The sequence below is a fragment of the Chiloscyllium punctatum genome, chromosome 6, assembly GCF_047496795.1.
Source record: "Chiloscyllium punctatum isolate Juve2018m chromosome 6, sChiPun1.3, whole genome shotgun sequence".
NCBI classification, from domain to species: Eukaryota; Metazoa; Chordata; class Chondrichthyes; order Orectolobiformes; family Hemiscylliidae; genus Chiloscyllium; species Chiloscyllium punctatum.
The window spans coordinates 30,267,971-30,290,877 of NC_092744.1; the positions used below are offsets into that span (position 1 = coordinate 30,267,971).

General features: G+C 40.0%; 1 protein-coding gene across 29 annotated transcripts in view; it reads left to right on the forward strand.

Annotated features, from left to right (window-relative positions):
• LOC140478823 (disks large homolog 1) overlaps nt 1-22,907 on the forward strand; it is a 459,945-nt gene that overhangs the window by 409,306 nt on the left and 27,732 nt on the right. For all 29 annotated transcript variants that reach the window (XM_072572239.1, XM_072572250.1, XM_072572237.1 and 26 more), the window contains one exon: nt 3,449-3,625. In XM_072572239.1, the coding sequence (XP_072428340.1) occupies nt 3,449-3,625 (177 nt within the window). The remainder of the gene's footprint in view (nt 1-3,448; nt 3,626-22,907) is intronic.

Here is a 22,907-nt window from a genome sequence, read left to right on the forward strand (position 1 = left end):
TTAACCCCAACATTAATACAAGGTTTTAAGCTTGAAAGGCAATAAAAACATTGATCATAGCTAGTAAAACCTGAATAAGGAAATGTACTTTGAGGCTGGTGTGGCACGAGTCCTTAAGAAACAGCAGTATTGGCAAATTAAGTCTCTGGCTATGCATGTTGGTTTTGAGACTGTAACTTGAATATCTAACTTTGATCTCTCGCCCAAGAGGTAGGCAAGGGTAGGGCTTCCCAAACTGATATAGCAATGGCTACCATAGCACTCTGACCAAGTGCTCTCAGTTATACTAAATAGTCCAGTTGTTTGAATAGTTGGCAAGACCTAACTGCCCAATCTAAAAGACCTGAAGCCTTTCTGTAAAAACCTAATGGGAAGGCTTGTGATTTTAGGTTAAAATCTCTGTTTAAATCCTTAACTTCCCAGTGGGCAATCTACATTGCTGTAGACTTGGCTTCACATGTAGGCCAGACCAGGTAAGGACACCAGATTTTCTTCCCGAAAGGACATTCCTGAACCAGATGGATTTTTAAGATAGTTGACCGTGGGTTTTTTAATTCCAGATTTTTATTTTAATTCAAATTTCACGACCTGCTATGATGGGAATGGAACCTTCTCTTTTGAATGTTAACCTGGGTTTCTGGGTTATTAGCCTACTGACAATACCACTGCAACACCATCTCCCCAACTAATGTCAAGTAACCCTCTTTACTTTTAAAAAGGTGAAGATAGTCTTTCTACAAAAATAGCTGCTGGAAGTCTTGGGAAAACAGGTGATGGAAGGTGCTGTCAATGTCTAACCATTCCCCTTCTGCCCACTTCTCCAACCAGTTTCCTGAGCCCCTTGCATTTTCTGTAATAGATTTTTCAAGCATAGCACCAAACTACTTTTGGAGATCCCTTTCTAATATTTGTCAAAGAAACCACCAGGCTTGGGAAATTAAGCAGTGGCTCAGTGTACCCAATTTGTGTTTGAAACCCTATAGGATAGGTTAAAACAGATCAATGTTTTGAGATGCAGGGCAAAAATTAGTTAAAATGTGATTCTCCTCAACTGATCCCTGTACTTCACATGAGCGGATTTGTGAGTTCCTTCTATCTGGTACTTCCATGTCATTTTTAGTTTTAATATTAAATAACCAGAGAAGAATGATTCTATCATGTTAAACTATCTTCACTTTGTCTTGGATATTATGGTAATAAAGGAGTCTCAAGTCTGGAGAATAATGATGACTCCAAGCACTCTTAAACTGAGTAGGAAGGAAAGCTTTATACATCCTTGAACTGTTTTTTTTTAAAATTGAGCATTAATGTAAATGGACAAGCTAGTTATAATTTTGTATTTGCTTTTTAATTTAGTTCATTGTCTATTTGAGCTAAAACTAACAAGGAGTTGAAAACACAGAAAACTAGTATTCAAATGATGATTTTGTAGATGTAATAACAAGATTGCTGAAGTAGGCAGGGTTTAAGCTTTTAATCTTTTATGCATGTTAAATTGGCTCTCTTGGTGCCATGATGCACTTTGAGTGAAGATTGAATTTAAGTAAAATGGGGTGTAGAAATTTTGACTCTGCGTACACAAATTAAGAACAGTAGTAGGCTATTCACCCCTTGAACCTGCTCTGCCATTCAATAAGATCATGGCTAATCTGAATATTCCACATTCCTTCCAACCCTGTCTTATATGGCACCTATCTACCTCTGTCTTAAAAATAATCAAAGACTCTGCTTCCATGCCTTTTGAGAAAGTGTGTATTCCAAAATTTCACAATCCTTTGTGAGACAATGTCCCAGTACCTCTGCTTTAAATTAACGACCCCTTATTTTTAAATGGTGAACCCCAGCTCTAAGTTCTCCCACAAGTGGAAATATTCTTTCCACATCAACACTATCCTGACTCCACAGAATTTCGTGCTTCAATCAAGTTGCCTCTTACCCTTTAAAACTCAGTTGGATACAAGTCAAACCTGTCCAATCTTTACAAATAAGACAACTTGACCATTTTGGACATTGGTCAAGTAAAACTCTGAATTGCTTCCATCACATTTATATCCATCATAAAATAAGGCAACCAATAATGCACGTAATACTAGAGATGTGACCTCACTTTTACCCTGTAAAACTGAAGCATAACCTCCCTACTTTTGCATTTCATTTCTCTCTCAATAAATAATAACGTTTTACCAGCTTTCTTAATTCGTTTCTGTACCTGCGGGGTCAGTTAGCTGTACTGCTGCTTTGCAATGCAGTGATGCCATCAGCGTGGGTTCAATTTCTGCACTGGCTAGGGTTGCTGGCAGGTGACCCTCAGATTAAACCACCACCAATCATATCTCCGTAATGAGGGAGCAACCCTATGGCTTGGTAGGACCCTCACATTAACCTTTGTGATTCGTGCACTCAACACTCACTGCATCTACAATCCCTCATCGCTTAAATAATACACTTTTTTGTTCTACCTCCTAAAATTTGATAATTTCATATTTTTCCACATTGTTTTCCATTTGCCACAGTATTGTCCACTCAGTTAGCCTGTCTACATATATCCTCTCCAAAGGTTACTATTTTTCACCTAGCTTTGTGTCATCAGCAATTCAGTAACCCTACATTGAGTCCCTTCATCCAGGCCATTCGGATAAATGATAAAACATTGGGGTGCAGCACTGATCCCTACAGTTCACCACTTGTTCCATATTGACAACCAGAAGGTAACCCATTTAAGCCTACTGTTCCTTGTCAGCTAGCCAGTCTTCTACTAATGCCAGTATGCTATTCCCTCAGCATGAGCTTATATTTTCCACAATAGTTACTGATTTTGTATCTTATCAAATGCCTTCTGGAAATCTCCTAGTAAATGATAAAAGGAAGTCAGAGCTAAAATAAAAATAAAAACATAGGGAAATTGGAATCAAAAGTGGACAGATATTTGTAAGTTTGCAAAAATGGAAACACAAAAGGGGTTTCCTCCGGGTGCTCCGGTTTCCTCCCACAGTCCAAAGATGTGCAGGGTCAGGTGAATTGGCCATGCTAAATTGCCCGTAGTGTTAGGTAAGGGGTAGATGTAGGGGTATGGGTGGGTTGCGCTTCGGCGGGTCGGTGTGGACTTGTTGGGCCGAAGGGCCTGTTTCCACACTGTAAGTAATCTAATCTAATCTAATCTAAAAAGTTGATCGAGAGAATATCAACAGGGCCATCAATCAAAAATGCAACTGCCAATTTAAATGCACCAGTTTGCCAGTCTTTGGTTTTCGTACTCTTGCTATCTTTGCTTTTTAATAAATGTATTAAGTTACATGTTTACCTGTTGTCTTCAGTTTTGATGAATGTATGAATATCAAGTAACAAATACTTTTGCAGAACTTTGTGTTTTTGTTATGTCTAACATAGGTGGAAAGTTTTATGATGAATTGTAATTGGTGTTATGTTGTCTCTACAATGTTCCAATTAGAGCCTTGTTCGATTATGACAAGACCAAAGACAGCGGTCTCCCAAGCCAAGGCCTTAATTTCAGTTTTGGTGACATCCTGCACGTGATCAATGCATCAGATGATGAGTGGTGGCAGGCTCGACAGGTAACACCAGACGGTGAGAGTGAAGAAATTGGAGTCATCCCAAGCAAAAGGAGGTGATCACCTTTTCTCAAGCTAAAGTTTTAACCTTCAGTTAGAGTTTTTTTTAAATGCAAGTGTGCTCTTTAACTGCAAGGACTGCTTGGCACTTACTGTTAAAAATTTTAAAGAACTGTTTGGCACATTATAAAGTTATGCAGTACACTTTTCCTGCTTTTGATGTTACAAGGCGGTGTAAGAAGCTGATAGTTTGAAGGTTAAACAAATACCTTAAGTCTTCAAAGTTGCAAAACTATATTGTATGATGGTGCACTGGTATCCCAATCTGCTGATCTGCTGTGTAGAAGAGGATTTAAATGGATTCTATTGACCTCAATCTTCTCTATTTTTTTAAAACTTTGATCCTACTTTTGGTTCTGTTTTATATCCTGAATGAACGTACTTTCCACAGTGTGACGTATTGGTGTCCATTGGGTACAGAAATAACTTAGTCAGCTAGATATATGGAAAGGTATGTCGTCAGCTGGGAGAATGGTATAGGATGAGCCTGGGTTGAGGCTTTAAAGCTCACAAATGAAACACTTCAAATGTAAGCTGAAGCTGGAATTCACATAGAGGAGACATGAGCTATTTAGCTCCACAAAGACACTGTGACAGTGCACGTAGAAGTAGAAACTTGTTAATGTTACAGGAAGATATTTTCTGTAAATGGAAACCTGTTTGTATTTTCAAGGGACGTGGTCACTGGACATGAGCATATCAGGAGCTTGATTAGCCTTTCATTGGGAAGCATTTATCTTAACAGCAGACCCAGCCTTCGAATGAAATATCAGGACTATAATTGTCCACACTGTTCATGGCCATGTGAAAAATGGTATACCACAGTGCATCTAACAATTTAAATAATCCTTTGTTGACCAGTCTCTCCTGCTGTATCCTGTGTGCAAATGGTAGAATAAACCTTTACCTTTTCTGGACTCCTAATTATCTCCATGTTGAGTGTCACTTGAAAAACTAACATAATTTAGTATATATAAATACTACAAATAAACATTATTAGTAAAAGTGAACAGTGATTGTGATATACTCTAGATACTCGCATAAAAATCTGTATGAAACAATTAGTTTAATAATTCACTTTGAAACTTTATAATGTCAAATAATTGACATCATATGACATTAGCAAGCTAAACTCCGTATCATCAATGCTATTATATCCTGTAGCTCGGAATCCAAAGTTGGATTCTGCACTAATCTAATAAGGACATAGGAAGTGACCTATTTTTTGACATTCTTAATTATTTCAGCTTATGTATAATGACACTGATTGTTATAATGGGAAGGCTATACAAAGGTGGAGTAGGCCATTAATCCAACACAACCATCTCAAACCTTTTATGCTATGAATTGAGTTCATATATTTTTATATTGTGAATATTCAAGCTTATTCACAATTAAGAGCAAAGAATGAGGATTACAGTGACAACTCCAGTGCATCTCCTCGAATCTAATCAGAAATGGTGAAAAAGGGCTCAAAGAAAAGTTTTTAAAGCCCAGATTTTGTCTATGTATTTAAAATCAAGTCAGTCTTCCCTGAGTCAAAATGAGTTGAATCCTTAACCTTGAGAATGTGTTGTGATGCAAGATGTGTGGCATATATATTTTAATACCATCTACTTTTGAGTTTGGATTTTTGAATTGGAGCAGAGTGCCACAGGGATTAGTGCAGAGTCCACTGTTATTTGTCATTTACACAAGTGATTTGGATGAGAATTTAGAAGGTATGGTTTGTAAGTTTTCTGTGTCTGAAGGGTTTTAATGATGAACTTGTAAGTATTGCTGTAGACCTGGTGGTTTCTTTTAAAATACAATGTGAGAAAAAGACCGAATAAAAATCGAAAGAATGGTGGATGCTGGAAATCAGAAACAAAAATTGAAGTTGCTAGAAAGGCAGCACCTGTGGAGAGAAAGCAGAGTTGACATTTTGGGTTGTGACCCTTCCTCAGAACTGCTTGACCTACTTATCCTTTCCTGCAATTTCTGTTTTTTTTTGTGAGAGAGACTTCTTGAAGATTTATGGGTTTTGATAACATTGGGAAAATTTTACCAGCAAATAAGATAAACAATGTCCATGAGGATTCAGTTTAAAAAGTTACAGATTAATTGTTTTCATTTGGGGAAACAGCCATAGCTGGGCATATTTATTTTTAAAAATGTGCATTTCTGTTGGGTTCTTGACTGGAGCTGGATATGTAAAGAATGAAGATAGATTAGGATTCTTAAAAATAGGTTACCTTAGTGGAAGGCGTTTAATACAAATTCCAGACCAAATATTTTGATTGAAATCTTGAAGGGACTATTTGAAGGTGAACGAGTTTAAATTCAGTGGCATGGAAACTCCATGAAAAGATTAAAAGATTTTCAAGACTGGAAGTTGAAACCACAGTTCAGTTAAGACCTTTAGAGGTGATAGAGATGGGAATTTTGTCTCGTTGGAGTAATGTAAAGGAGTGCTTCTAAGACTAATGGCATCAAAGTTTTACCGTGTGTTTTGAAATCTTTAAATTTGTATGGTAAGTAAGTTGTTTGATTTATTCTATTTTATCTTAATTTATTTTGTATAAGAAACTTGTATTTCATTGTTTCAACCAAATGTGCAACATTGCATACAAAGCACCTGTTTAAAACCAGAAAAGCACAAAATAATGTGCCATAGTTTAAGAGAAGCTTCAGGGAAATGTCTGGAAACTACAGACCAGCGAGCCTCGCATCTGTGGTGGATAAGCTGTGAGAGGGGATTCTGAGAAATAGGATCTACAAACATTTGGAAAGGCAAGGACTCATTTGGGATAGTCAGCATGGTTTTCTGCATGGGAAATCATGTCTCATGAATTTGATTAAGGGTTTTTGAAGGGGTGACCAAAATAATAGTTGAGGGCAATGCAGTAGATGTTGTCTCCATGGACTTCAGCAAGGCCTTTGACAAGATACTGCATGGTAGCTTATTGAGTAAGGTTAAATCTTAGGGATCCAGGGAGAGCTAGCCAACTGGAAACAAAATTGGTTTGATGGTAGGAGACAGAGGATGGTGGTAGAGGGTTGTTTTTCAGACTGGAGGCCTGTGACCAGCCATGTGCAACAGGACTTGGTGCTGGGTCCACTGTTATTTGTCATTGAAATAAGTGATTTGGATGAGAATTTGGGAAGTATCCAAGTTTGTGGATGCCACCATGGTTGGTAGTATAGCGGACAGTGAAGAAAACCTTCGGCATGCTTGCTTTCATCGGTCAGAGCAGGGAATACGGGACTTGGGATTTCTTGTTGCAGCTGTACAAGATGGTGAGGCCATATATGGAGTACTAAGTGCAGTTCTAGTCACCCTACTGTAGAAATCGTGTAGAAAAGATTTACTTGGATGCTACCTGGACTGGAAGGTTTGGGGTATATGGGAAAGTTGGACAGGCTAGGACATTTTTCCATGGAGCAGAGAAGACTGAGGTGTGACCTCCTAAAGGTCTATAAAATCATGAGAGGCATAGATAAGGTATATAGCCACTGGTAGGGGAGTTGAAAATTAGAGGGGAGAGAAACAAAAGGCTCCAGAGCGGTAGATTTCTCATACACATGATGGTGAGTGCCCGGAACAGGCTGTCAGAGGTAGTGCTTTAAGCAAGTACAATTTTGTCATTTAAGAAACAATGAAACAGGTACATGAATGGAATAGGTATGGAAGGACATGGACAAGTTGGGTCGCAGGGCCTGTTTTCTTGCTGTGTACCTGTCTGACTCTATGTTACATTAAACCAGATTTCAGTCTGGGATATGACTTGTCCAGTCAAACATTAGCAAGACTGATAGTTGTGAGTAACTTTTCAAACAAATACCCCACAGAAAATCTAAATTTGAAACTACTGTCTCTTTTAAATAGTCAGCAAGCTGTCCTTCCCGGGAAAGAAAAGACTGGTAAATATTTCAAATGTGACCTCATCAAAAGTAAACCGGGATGAATGCAACTGATACACCGTGGTTACAAGAGAGATGCAATTCCAGTTGCAATTAATGTATTTGATTTATATGATGAAAGAGCAGTCTGCAGAAGTTAGTAATTCTAGATGTTAAAGGTATAAATTGCATTGTATATTAACCCTTGAATAGCAAGTGAGGTTTCTCCCCCTTTATATTTAAATATTTCGTTGTGGGCCCCACTTGTGGAAAGCACCAGCTTTATATAAACCACAAATGTTACATGATTAATTAGTTTAACTTAAGTCAATTAAATCAGCATTTTGTAGTGGTGTCAGTGATTTTATTTCCGTTTAGACAATGTTGTAAAACAAAGATCATCACAAATTCATACCTTGATCAGCTGTTCAGAGTGGATGACGGTAAATCATTTATTTGCTGTTTCTTGATGTTACATTTTATCGCAAAGCTGGTCCCTTTTTCTAAAAGCTGTTCCTTTTCTCAAGGATATTGTGTCCTTGGTTTATTTCAGAGGGATCGTAAACATCTCCCGGTGCCAACTAGACTGGTTTGGTGTAGAGATTAAAGGGTATTGAGAGGCCTTTTTATTTATATGTAAACGGATGAGACTTCAGGCCAAAGTAGTCATCTTTTAGAAGTGACCTGTATAATGAAAGGGAGTGGTCAGCTCTCGAGCTGAACAGTTCAGTCCAAAACTAATTGGGAGCTCAGTGGACTGCGTGAAAAGGCTGTCTTTCTTTCTGCCCTTCTAACTTCAACCTGTAAGCACCTGTTCATATTTTGTTTACTGGTCTTTAAGGGGGTGGTTTACTCATTGGGATTGTTGTGTATATTCGCAACAGCGCAATTAAGCCTAGTTTGGGTAGACTGAGTTCTGTAGGGGTTCTTTATTCTGTTCTTTGTGTTTCATTGTGTAATTTTGTGAATCGATTTTCGTCTGTTTTAAAATCTGGTAGTCAGTCTTGCTAACTCACTCTGAGTAATTTTCACTTTCACTGTACACTTACCGAAACAAATTGCAAAATTATGGTCTAGGCTGCCTGGCCTAGTCCATAACTGACTTGGGGTTCTTTGCAGGATTTTAAAAGGTGAGTGTTAGGTGCTAGTGTCTTTATTTTGGGTGCTGGTTTGGTTGGGTAGACAAAGCTTGGGATAGTAATGGCTCCTTCAGTTGCCAAAAGTTTTCTGAATGTGGATGTGGTGACTTTGGAAGTTTTGTAAAAGGTGAATAAGACCAGGCTGCAGGAATCAGCGGAGAAGCTTGAATTAGAACTGCCTGCTTCTGGGAGGAAAGGAGAGATAATTACAGCAGTAGCTTAACATTTAAACTTGCTGGAGAAACCATCAGAATTTTTTTTAGATTCTTTTTAGATTACTTACAGTTTGGAAACAGGCTCTTCGGCCCAACAAGTCCACACCAAACCGCCGAGGCGCAACCCACCCAGACCCATTCCCCTACATTTACTCCTTCACCTAATTTGATTGCAAATGAAGCAGCTTGAGTTAGAGGTGAGAGATGGGGGTGGCACAGTGGCTCAATGATTAGCACTGCTGCCTCACAGCACCAGAGACCTGGGTTCGATTCCCATCTTGGGTGACTGTCCATGTGGATTTAGCACATTCTCCCCGCGGCTGCGTGGGTTTCCTCTGGGTGCTCTGGTTTCCTCGCAGGTGCAAAGATGTGTAGGTCAGGAGAATTGGCCATGCTAAATTGCCCATAGTGTTAGGTGTATTAGTCAGGGGTAAATATGGAGTATGGGAATGGGTCTGGGTGGGTAACTCTTCGGAGTGTCAGTGTGGACTTGTTGGGCCAAAGGGTCTGTTTGGTACTGTAGGGAATCTAATCTAATAAGGAAAGGGCAGCAGAAATGAAATAGTTTGAGTTACGATTAAAAGCAGAAGAGAGGGAAAAAGAGAGAGCAGAGAAAGAAAAGACTGACACTAAAAAAGGCTTACTGAGGATGAGCATGCCCCTGGTAGTCAGAAGCTGAGTGAGAAACTGTCTAAGTATGTTCAAGCATTGCCTAAATTTGATGAGGAAGATATGAAAACCTTTTTCATCTCATTTGAAAAGGTGGCTAGACAAATGCAGTGGCCAGTGGCAATGTGGGTTTTGTTGATCCAAACGGAACTTGTAGGTGAAGTATTTGTATCACTATCAGAGGAAGTATCTGGAGAGGATGACGTGGTGAAAAAAGCCATTTTAAGTGCATATGAGTTTGTACCAGAAGCCTATAGACAATGTTTCAGGAATCTAAGGAGAGACCCTGGTCAAACCTATAGTGAGTTTGAAAGGATCAAACCGTATAATTTTAATAGATGGATAAGAGCTTTAAAAATCGAGCAAACTTGTGATGCCCTTAGGGAGGTAATTATTTTGGAGGAATTCAAAAATTTGCTGCCTGAAGAAGTGTGAACTCATGTGGAAGAGCAGAGTGTTAAAACAGCAAGGTTAGCAGCTAAAGTGGTTGATGATTATGAGCTGGACCATAAAACTCAGTTTGGCTTCCAGAATCAATTTCAGTCCATGAGGAATAGAAACTGGTGCAAAGAGAAATCCTCACATGGAAAGGGAAAGGTAGATCTCAGTGAAGATCATATGGATAATTTACCACAGGGTAAAAAAGAAACCCTTGAAGGGGACAAAGAAGTTAAAAAGCTCAGGTGTTTTCATTGTAATAAAGTAGGCCACATGAAATCACAGTGTTGGTGGGCTAGGAGAAAGTCAGATGTAGGAAAACAAGACAAGCCTGAAAGTTTTGTTGGACTAGTAACAAAAAGTACAAAGGATGTTAGACAACTGCCTCAGAGTATACAAGGTGATCAGAGGTTGATTAAGGAGGAAGTTCCAGATCTGCTTAAAAAATATACATGTAAGTTTGTGCACGGGCACAAATTGAAGCACGAGATCAAAAGGAAGCTGACATGGCTTTATCTGAGACTTTGATCAGATAAGTGGCAGAGAGCAGAAGCAAATAGGTAAACATGCAAGTATCTTTAGCTTGGTTAAGTTGATTGAGTTACAGCAGAAAGATGACAACTTAAACAGTTGTGTGAAAAGGCATTTACAGAGAAGGAGCGTGAATGCATCCCTGTGTGTTATTACTTAACAAGTGATGTTTTAATGAGGAAATGGATACCATTACTCATTCAAACAGATGAGAAATGAGCAGAGATTCATCAAATTGTTTTGTCAGTAGGGTACAGAAAGTAGGTGCGTGAGCTACCACTTGGAGGTCATTTGGTGTGTGGAAAGCATAGGCTGAAATACAAAGACATTTTTACTGGCCTGGACTGGACAAGGATGTAGTTGAATTTTGCCAGACATGTCATACATGTCAGCAAATCCGAAAACCACAGGCAGTAATAAAGCCTGCACCTTTAATACCTATTCCAGCATTTGAGGAACCTTTCACAAGAGTCTAGATTGGTTGCATAGGTCCCCTACCTCAAACAAAAAGTGGGAATCAGTATTTATTAACAATAATGGATGTGTCGACTAGATTTCCAGAGGCAATCCCATTACACAACATCACAGCTAAAAGAGTTGTAGAAGAATAATTTAATTTTTTTTTCCAAGATATGGACTACCAATAGCGATCCAGTCAGGTCAAGGGTAAAACTTCACATCCAAACTATTCAAGGAGGTTATGGATAACTTGTGAATAAAGCAATTCAAATCTACTGTGTACCGTCCAGAATCACAGAGCGCTAGAGAGATGGCATCTAACATTAAAGACCATGTTGAGGGCTTATGGTCAGGATTATCCAGATGATTGGGATAAGGGAGTTTCGAATCGACCAAATTCAGTCTATTTGAATTAATGTTTGGGCATGAAGTAAGAGGACCGTTAAAATTGGTTAAGGGGAAATTAATAAGTCAGAATTCAGAGGGAATGTGTCAAATTTTAGAGAATGATTAAATAAAGCTGAAGAGTTAGCAAAACATACAATGAAACAGGAGGTGGATAAGAAATTACAAATTCACAATTTTGTAATTGGGGATAAGGTATTGGTGTTACTTCCAATAACAGGTGAGCCTTTTAAAAGCAAGGTTTAGTGGACCTTATCAAATCAAGATGATGATAAGGACTCCAGAAGGAAGAAATTTCAGTGTGTGTCATGTGAATATGCTCAAAAGGTATTTTGATAGGGATGGAAAACAGGAGGAGAAGGTGTTAATGATTGCAGCACATACAGAAGAACCAAGTTGAGAGGATTCTGAATTGGACATTCCTCAAATCAAATTGGACAATGAGGGAGTTGTCAAAAATTGGGATAAATTGAATTACCTTCCACAAGAAAATTGAAATGACCTGAAAGAGTAATTACTATCACTTGGGGAGACATACAGAAATAAACTGGAAAATGCTAACCTAATTGTGCATAATGTACAGATAGGAGATGTTGTTCCGATTAAGCAACATCCTTATAGGTATAACCCTGTAAAGTTGGCACAGGTTCAGAAGGAGATAGAGTGCATGCTCCAAGATGACATAATCAAAGTGAGTTATAGTGACTGGAGCTCACCCATAGTCATGGTGCCAAAGCCAGCCAACAGTTATGTGTGGACTATCACTAAGTCAGTGCCATTAGAAAGACTTTTGCATATCCAATTCCATGGTTGGAAGACTGTGTCGAAAAATTGGGATAAGCAACTTAGATTTCTAAGTTGGACTTGCTCAGAGGCTACTGGCAAGAACCTCTGTCAGAGAGAGCAAAGGCAATTTCTGCTTTCGTAATGCCAAATGGACTAATTCAGTTCACGAAAAATGCTCCAGCTACTTTTCAGAGACTGAGTAAAAAGGCCGTTGCTGGATTACCCAACTGTGTGATATATATTGTTGACCTGGTGATTTTTAGTCACTCGTAGAAGGAACATTTACAGTATTTATCGGACTTGTTGGATCGACTTCGGCAGGGAGGCTTGGTGGTAAACCTAGCTAAAAGTGAATTTGCCAAAGCTCAAGTCACCTTCCTGGGCCACATATTGGACATAAACAAATGGCCCCATGGGATGAGTAAATGAAAGTAATTGGGGAATTTCCCACCGTCGACGAAAATTGGGTACTATGGTTCCTGGGATTGAGTGGATTTTACCGGAAATTTCTGCTGGACTTAAGCAGCGTGGCTGCTCCAACCACCGAATTGTTAAAAAAGGGCAAGAAGTTTCAATGGACGGTGGACTATCAAAAGGCATTTGACAGCCTAAAAACTGTGTTAACCATTTCCCCAGTATTAGCCACCCCAGATTACATGAAGCCTTTCAAAGTAGCTATCAATGCCAGTGATGTCGGAGTCAGTGCGGTGCTACTGCAGGAGGATGACGAGGAAATAGAAAGACCCATCAGGTATTTTTCCAGTAACTTGGATGTTCATCAACAGAAATATTCAATGGTGGAGAAAGAGACTTTAAGTTTGGTGTTGGCATTGGAACATTTCAGTGTTTTTATACGACCAGCAATGCATCGTATACACTGATCATAACCCATTGACATTTGTGAAAAAAATTAAGAACAAAAATGCCAGACTGTTGAGATGAAGCTTGTTGTTACAGCCATTCAATTTGACAATTGTGCATGTGGCAGGTTGTAAAAACATGATTGCCAATGTTTTATGCATTCTTGCCGATGGAGACAATTGAAATGTGGAGCTGGTTTAAGGAACAGATATTCCATGTACTTGATAGGTATGTCCCTGTCAGGCAAAGAGGAAGTGATAAGGTAAAGGATCTGTGGTTTACTAAAGAAATTGTATCTCTTGTTAAGCGGAAGAGGGAGGCTTATGTGACGTTGAGACGAGATGGTTCAGATGAGGCGATGGAGAGTTACAGATTAGCTCGGAAGGATTTAAAGAGAGTGTTAAGAAGAGCAAGGAGGAGACATGAACTGTCTTCAGCAGGTAGAGTAAAGGAGAGCCCTAAAGCTTTCTATAGGTATGTGAGGAATAAAAGGGTGACTAGGGTAGGAATAGGGCCAGTCAAAGACAGAAGTGGGAAGTTATGTGTGGACCCTGTGGAGATTGAAGAGGTGCTAAATGAATATTTTCCATCAATTTTCACTCAGGAAAAGAAGAATACTGTAGAGAAGAAGACTGAAATACAGGTTATTAGACTAGAAAGGATTGAGGTTAGTAAGAAGGCAGTGTTATCAATTATAGGTGTGAAAGTAGATAAATCTGGGCCGGATGGGATTTATCTGAGGATTCTCTGGGAATCTGAGGAGGAGATGGCGGAGCCTTTGGCTTTGATCTTTGAGCCATCATTGTCTACATGTTGAGTATCAGAGAGCTGGAGGATTGCAAATGTTTGTGCCATTGTTCAAGAAGGGCAGGAGAGATGACCCAGGTAATTATAGACCAGGGAGCCTTACGTCTGTTGTAAGAAAAGTTTTGGAAAGGATTATAAGAGATAGGATTTATAACCATCTAGCAAGCAACAATTTGATGGTAGATAGTCACGGGCAGGTAGTGTCTCACAAACCTCATTGAGGTTTTTGAGAAGGTGACGAAGCAGGTCGATGAAGGTAAGGCAGTTGTCATGGTATACATGGACTTCAGTAAAGCCTTTGATAAGGTTCCACATAGTAGGCTGTTGGATAAAATATGGAGGCATGGGATTGAGGGTGATCTAGCAATTTGGATTAGAAACTGGCTTTCTGTAAGAAGGCAGCGATTGGTGGTTGATGGAGCCTGGAGTCCAGTTACTAGTGGTGTACCACAAGGATCTGTTTTGGGATCACTGCTGTTTGTCATTTTTATAAATGACTTGGAGGCAGGCAAAGGTGCATGGGTTGGTAAGTTTGCAGATGACGCTGAAGTCGGTGGAATGGTGAACAGTGGAAGAATGTTGCAGGTTTCAGGGGGACTTGGATAAACTGCAGAATTGGGCTGAGAGGTGGCAAATGGAGTTAAATGCAGATAAATATGAGGTGATTCACTTTGAGAAGAATAACAGGAAGGTAGAATACTGGGTCAATGGAAGATTCTTGGTGGTGTGGATGTGCAGAGGGATCTTTGTGTCCCTATATATAGATCCCTGAAAGTTGCCACCCAGGTGGTTAGTCGTGTTAAGAAGGCATATACTGTGTTATGTTTTATTGGTAGAGGGATTGGGTTCTGGAGCCATAATGTCATGCTGCAACAGTACAAAACGCTAGCGCAGCCTCACTTAGAATATTGTGTACAGTTCTGGTCATCCCATTAAAGGAAGGATGTGAAAGTTGAGCAGTTCAGTCCAGAATGAGTTGGGAGTTCAGCAGTGGACGGCGTGAACAGGCTCTCTCTCTTTCTGGCCTTCTAACTTCAGCCTGTAAGCATCTGTTACATTTTTTTGACTTTTTTTGAAAGGGGGTTTGCTTATTGGGACTGTTGTGTGTATTCAGAACAGTATAATTACTAGACTAAGTTCTGTAGGGGTTCTTTATTCTGTTCTTTGTGTTTCGCTGTGTAATTTTGTGAATAAAATTTAGTCTGTTTTAAAACCTTGTAGTCAATCTTGCTAATTTACTCCGGGTAACTTTCACTTTACGTTTACCGAAACAAATTGCAAGGTTATAGTCTGGGCTGTCTGCTGAAGAATGTTTTGAGTGGTCCTGCCTAGTCCATAACAACATTTGCGAGACAGGCTCATTTCAAAACCTAGAAGAAAGTGAGGACTCCAGATGCTGGAGAGTCAGACTCGAAAAGTGTGGCACTGGCAAAGCACAGCAGACTTTTGTGTGGACCCGCAGAAAATGGGAGAGATACTAAGTGAGTATTTTGAATCAGTATTTACTGTGGAAAAGGATATGGAAGGTATAGACTGTAGGGAAATAGATGGTGACACTTTGCAAAATGTCCAAATTACAGAGGAAGTAGTGCTGGATGTCTTGAAACACATAAAGATGGATAAATCCCCAGGACCTGATCAGGTGTACCCTCGAACTCTGTGGGAAGTGAGAGAAGTGATTGCTGGGCCTCTTGCTGAGATATTTGTATCATCGATAGTCACAGGTGATATGCTGGAAGACTGGAGGTTGGCTAACGTGGTGCCATTGTTTAAGAAGGGTGGTAAGGACAAGCCAGGGAATTATAGACCAATGATCCTGATGTCAGTGGTGCACAAGTTATTGGAAGGAATCCTGAGGGACAGGATGCATTTGTATTTGGAAAGGCAAGGACTGATTAGGGATAGTCAGCATGGCTTTGTGCATGGGAAATCATGTCTCACAAACTTGATTGAGTTTTTTGAGGAAGTAACAAAGAGGATTGATGAGGGCAAAGCGGTGGATGTAATCTATATGGATTTCAGTAAGGCTTTCGATAAAGTTCCCTATGAGAGACTGGTTAGCAAGATTACATCTCACAAAATACAGAGAGAACTAGCCATTTGGATACAGAACTGGCTCAAAGGTAGAAGACAGAGGGTGGTGGTGGAGGGTTGGTTTTCAGACTGGACACCTGTGACCAGTGGAGTGCCACAAGGATTGGTGCTGGGTCCACTACTTTTTGTCATTAACATAAATGATTTGGATATGAGCATAAGAGGTACAGTTAGTACGCTTGCAGATGACACCAAAATTGGAGGTGTAGTGGACAGCGAAGAAGGTTACCTCAGATTACAACAGGATCTTGACCAGATGGGCCAATGGGCTGAGAAGAGGCAGATGGAGTTTAATTCAGATAAATGCGAGGTGCTGCATTTTGGGAAAGCAAATGTTAGCAGGACTTCTACACTTAATGGTAAGGTTCTAGGGAGTGTTGCTGAACAAAGAGACCTTGGAGTGCAGGTTCATAGCTCCTTGAAAGTGGAGTCGCAGGTAGATAGGATAGTGAAGAAGGTGTTTGGTATGCTTTCCTTTATTGGTCAGAGTATTGAGTACAGGGGTTGGGAGGTCATGTTGCGGCTGTACAGGAAATTGGTTAGGCCACTGTTTGGAATATTGCGTGCAATTCTGGTCTCCTCATTGGAAAGATGTTGTGAAACTTGAAAGGGTTCAGAAAAGATTTACAAGGATGTTGTCAGGGTTGGAAGATTTGAGCTACAGGGAGAGGCTAAACAGGCTGGGGCTGTTTTCCTTGGAGCATCTGAGGTCGAGGGGTGACCTTATAGAGCTTTACAAAATCCTGAGGGACATGGATAGGATAAATAGGCAAAGTCTTTTCCCTGGGGTCGGGGATTCAGAACTAGAGGGCATAGGTTTAGGGTGAGAGGGGAAAGATATAAAAGAGACCTAAGAGGCAACTCTTTCTCACAGAGGGTGGTAGTTGTATGGAATGAGCTGTCAGAGAAAGTGGTGGAGGCTGATACAATTACAACACTTAAGAGGCATTTGGATGGGTATATGAATAGGAAGGGTTTGGAGGGGTATGGGCCTGGTGCTGGCTGGTGGGACTAGATTGGATTGGGATATCTGGTCGGCATGGACGGGTTGGACTGAAGGGTCTGTTTCCATGCTGGACATCTCTGACTCAAAGACTCTAAGTTAATGTGTTTGTTGATAGAGTTCCTGTTGGAATGCTATGCTTCCAGGTTTTCTCATGCTTTGTTTGGCTTGTCCTAAAATGGATGTGTTGTCTCACTTGAAGTGTTGTCCTTCCTTACGAGTGTTTGGAGATACTCGTGAGAGAGGGCCTTGTTGTTTTGTGGCTAGTTGATGTTCATGTATCCTGGTGGCTAGTTTTCTGCCTGTTTGTCCAATGTAGTGTTTGTTACAGTTCTTGCACGGTATTTTGTAAAGGACATTAGTTTTGCTTGTCTGTATAGGGTCTTTCAATTTCATTAGTTGCTGTTTTAGTGTGCTGGTGGGCTATCATGATGCCAAGGGCTCTGAGTAGTCTGGCATTCATTTCCGAGATGTCTTTGATTTGGGGGGGGTGGCTAGGGTTTCTGAATGTGTTTTGTCTGCTTGTTTGGGTTTGCTGCTGCAAAATCTGCACACTATGTTCATTGGGTACTCATTCTTTTTGAATGCACGATTTTCCTCTGCTCTGCGTAGTTCCTCTGTGCTGGAGTGTGTGGTGGCTGGTTGAAATAATGTTCTGATGCTGCTTCGTTTCTGGAGTTCAATATTTGGTCGGTACGTGTTGTTTTCCTGTAGACGCTGGTTTGAAGTACTCCATTGGATGTTTGCTCTACTGTGACATCTAGGAATGGCAGTTTGTTGTTGTTTTCCTCCTCTTTTCTGAATTTTATACCAGTAAGGGTATTATTGATGGTCTTGAATGTTTCCATTAATTTGTTTCACTTCATGATGACAATGGTGTCGTCCATGTAGCGGACCCAAAGTTTAGGTTGGATGGTTGGCAGAGCCGTTTGTTCGAGTCTCTGCATTAATAGGACTTGGATGCCATTTACCACCCCCTGAGAAAAAAAACAGGAAATTATATCACCATAGGAAATGACCTCACTGCAGGAAATGACATCACCAACCCAAAGAAACCCAAACATATAAATAGAAAACAGGAAACCTCAGCTGTGCTTCATCCGGAGGCTCCCTGAAGATGTTCCTGAGTACGGTGACGAAATGTCTGAAAATGCACCTTTCAGCGAGCAAACCTGCATCCATGGAAAGAGACTCTTTGGTCCAATTCGTCCAGATGTCCTGAATAAATCTAGTCCCATTTGCCAACATTTGGCTCAAATCCCTCACAACCCTTTCTATTTGTATACCTATTCAGATGATTTTTAAATGCTGTAATTGTATCAGTCTCCACCACCACCTCTGGCAGATCATTCCATACGTGCAACATCCTATCTATGAAAAATTTACCGGTCAGGACCTTTTTAAATCTTTTCCTTCTCTCATTAAATGCTGTCTAGTTTTGGACTCCCCGACCCTGGAAAAAACACCTTATCTATTTACCCTATCCATGCCCCTCATGATTTTATAAACCTTTATAAGGTCAAATCTCAGCCTCCAGCACTCCATGGAAAGAAGGCCCTAGCCTGTTCAGCCTGTCTCTGTGGCTCAAACTCTCCAACCCTGGCAAAATCCTTTTCTGAACCCTTGCAAGTTTCACAACATCTTTCCTGTAGCAGGGAGGCAAGAATTGCATGCACTATTCCAATAGTGGCCTAACCAGTGTCATGTACAGCTGCAACATGACCTCCCTACTTCTATACTCAATGTACTGACCAATAAAAGGCATGTGTATCAAATGTCACCTTCACTACCCTGTCTGCCTGCAAATCCACTTTCAAGGAATGATGAACTTCACTCCATGTTGAAAGATAGGGACAACACCATTGCAAAGGGCATCAATAAGCAAAGTTTCTTCTGCTGAACAAATTTCACCCAAAGAACCTTTAAGCAGAATAGTAACCTCTCTACACCACCACCTGTAATATCTCATCAGCAGTAACCATGGTAATATTCTTATTTCAAAGTCTTTCAATTTTAGATGATATTTAAAGCAAGTGATAGTTCCATTTACTGAACCACTTGACCTTGATTAAATACTGCCAGCAAAGCTTTTATTTAACTGTCCCAGTGCCATCAATAGCTGTGACTATGGATGCTCAACGTAATCTAGCTGACAGTAAGGGGGTGATGTGGGACAGTGGAAATAATCTGCGTTGTACCATTTGCTTTATGTTGTCCTTTATTACCTGCCAATGACTGAATTGGATGAAATGAACGTAGTGTGTTAGATCTTCTGAGAATAACCCGACAGGAATTTCTAATTTCCCAAGACTAATTATAAGTCAATGTCAAAACCAAATAAAGGCAAACATTCTTCTCACTAATTTGTAATAGAATGTGGAACATGATAACTATTTGTGACCTGTTTCACAATGATAAACATCTAGTCATTACTTAACATCATTTTATTATGTTTTGTCAAATAACATTGATTGAGTCTCTAATTGTCTGATTACAATCAAAGTGAGATTGTGCTTCTCCGGTTTTGTTGCATTTTCCTTAGACTTCAATTAGCCCAATGCAGAAATCAATTACTTTTCCCATTTTATCTGTGCTCTGTATAAATAGTTACAAAATAAAACCATCAAATGTTTTATGAAATTATTTGCAATTTAAAATGGAAGGATATTTCAATCAAGCAGATGCAGGTCCCTGCCTTTTAAATTAGTGGAGGCAGGGAAGATGCTTCATCCTTTTGGGAGCTGTAAGTTATCAATTACTATGTTACATTTACACCAGGCAGGGCGACCCCATTAGAAACAGCAATAGAAACTGCTGGAAAAGCTCAGCAGATCTGGTAGCATCTGTGGAGAGGTAGCAGAGTTTACTCTTCAGTCCAGTGACCTGTTCTGAAGAAAGGTCACTGGATCCAAAATATTACCTCTGCTTTCTCTCCACAGATGCTGCCAGATATGCTGAGCTTTTCCAGCAGTTTGTTTTTGATTTCTAGCATCTGTGGCTCTGTTCTTTTTTTTTTGTTTAGTGTCTGCCCCCTTTGGATATGGGGAGGGTGCAGAAAACGGAGTTGAGGTAGATGGTTGGCCATAGTCTAGAATTCTGGAACAGGCTCAAAGTGTTGAATGGAGAAAGTGAGGACTGCAGATGCTGGAGATCAGAGCTGAAAACGTTTTGCTGGAAAAGCGCAGCAGGTCAGGCAGCATCCAAGGAACAGGAGAATCGACGTTTTGGGCATGAGTCCTTCTTCATGCCCAAAACGTCGATTCTCCTGCTCCTTGGATGCTGCCTGACCTCCTGCACTTTTCCAGCAACACATTTTCAGCTCAAAGTGTTGAATGGCCTACTTCTGCTCCTGTGTTTTAGATGTTCGTTTTACCTCAGTAGATCAGGTGGTCACGGGTCCATCCCCACAGCAGGACCAGCACATGATCTTGATTGCTGATCCAATGTTGTTCAGAGGGAGTGCTGTACTATCATAAATGCTGCATTTTAGAGGGAATATAGAGAAACTTTGAATTGCAGAATCCCTAGAGTGCTTAAAGAGGCCATTTGGCCCATTCAGTTTGCACCGACCCTCTGAAGAGCATTGACCCAGATCCAGCACCCCTACCCTATCCCCATAACTTTGCATTTATACCGTGGCTAATCCACCTAGTTTACACATCTCTGGACACTGCAGGGCAGTTTAGCATGGCCAATCCACCTAATCTGTACATCTTTGGACTGTGGGAGGAAACCAGAGCACCCACACGTACACTGGAAGAAAGTGCAAACTCCACATAGCCAGGCAGTCAAAGCTGGAATTAAATCCGGGTCCCTGCATTGTGAGGCAGCAGTGCGGACCACTGAGCCATCTTGCTGTCTGCACTTAACATGCTTAAAGTTTGTATATCACCAGGACTGCATCAGATATATCAGAGGATGCTGAGGGAATTTGTATATGACACAAATCTTGGAAATGTTTATGAACATTTGAAGGAGATGGTGACAGAAGACGTCAAAGTGGTATAGGCAGACAGATGGACATATGGTAGACAGTGTTCCCTCTAAGCTGCATGCACATGATGGCATGATAACATATTTGCTTCTGCTTTTGGAAGCCATTGCCGCAAATTAACCTCTGAGATTCACACAACCAAAAAGGTGAAGAGCTTTATAGAACATTGCAGAAAAGATTTTCAAGCATAGGTTCCAGGGATGAGTGCTTCAGTTGTGTGGATGGTTTACAAAAGCTGGGATTTTCTCCATTTTTTAAGGGAAAAGGGAAGTTTGAGGGACGGTGTGATGTACATTCTCCAAATGATGACAGACCTAGGTAGATACTGTTCCAGTTTGGTGATTAGCAAATGAACCAAAGATCACATGAAGGAAAATCAGAACATGACTAGGATCCAAAATGCACTGCCTGGGAACGCAGTGGAGATAGAATTTATCATGGCTTTCAGAAGGGAGTTGGATAACTATTTGAATAGAAAATACTTGCATAATGACCAGAGAGAAAACTGGAGCAGTGGCCTTGGCTGAGCTGTCCTTGCAGATATGATGTGTCAAATGGTCTGTTCCGTGTTGTAACATCTGTGATTCCATTGGTCCTTCTACCTTCCAAGGTTTATTTAAAAGGTGCAGCGACATTAAATGGTGTACAGCAAACTAGATTTCAAATTGTACTGTCGACTATTTATCCCCCATCAACACCATCCTCCATAAATCTGCGTTTATCAAAAACTCTTTATATTAAATATATTCTGATATTTCCTTACTGCAACAATTCCTGCCTCTTTCCCCCCACCCCACCCACAGCCATCCTCCAATTCAAACACCTCCCATTACCAAGTCTCACTGACCCACAAGGTGCTCAGTCCACAAAACATTGATTTGTAAAATTCTCACATTCTTGATTAAATCTTTGCTTCTCCTTTTATCCCTACATCCCTTTACCAATCTATATTTTCTGAAGCTGTCATTTATTTTGCAAACTCTGTGCCCTGCTGATGATAGCTGAGCTTTAAGCTATCTCAACCTAATTTCTGGAATTTCCTCCTCACTGTTACTTTGACAATCTGCAGAAAGTCAGATTGTTTATCTCTTAAATGTCTTTTAAAAAAATTTTTGAATCCTGGTTAAAAATGAAGTATTTGAAGGTTCGAAGTAATATTTGCTTCTTTCCTTTAAAAACAATAATCGATTAAAGAGTCTGTTTTCTTATTTTTAGCATCTCTTGCTCAGACATTTTTAGCTGTGTAATCACTTCAAAGCTCAATTCAGTTTCAAACTATGAATTGCTTTCATGCTTATCTGTTTAATTATTCAGCTTGACTTTGAGACTCTAGGATGTAGGCCATCAGACCCTGCGAAATCATCTGCCTTTAATCCCAATAGTTTACTCAAGTCTTTTTCCTTACTGATGACAATTGTTTTAAATTCCTCATTTTCTATAACCACTGCATTCTTGTTACTAATGGGGTGGCTTCACTGTCCTTCCTGGAAAAGAAAAGATAAAATGTTGATTGTATCTGTGCATTTCTGAGTTCCCCATTATTAACAAGCCAGTGTCATCCTCTTACGGGACCAGCATTCGCTTTAGCTATTCTCTTTCTTTCTATATACTGATAGAAGCTTTTGCACTAATTTTCTTTGATAACTAACCTTTGTTCTTGTTTTTTTTTAGTAACCATTTGTTGGTCTTTAAAAGTTTCCCAATCTTGCAGCTTGCTATTAACTTTAGCAATATACTGTGTCTTAGTTTTTGCCTTTATTTTTTCTTTTAGCTTCCTTGCTTGGCTATGTATGCTGCTTCTCCTCTTGTACTCTTTCTTCCTCTATGGATATGTTTTGTTTAGTTGGGAGAAATTTAATATCTCTTTAAATATCTGCCACTGGACACCAACTGTTCTGTCTTTTATTCTTTCTGCCCAGTCCACTACAGCCGGTCAGTCGTCATCCCTATGAAATTATCTTCATTTAACACCAGAATACTAATACAGGAAACTAA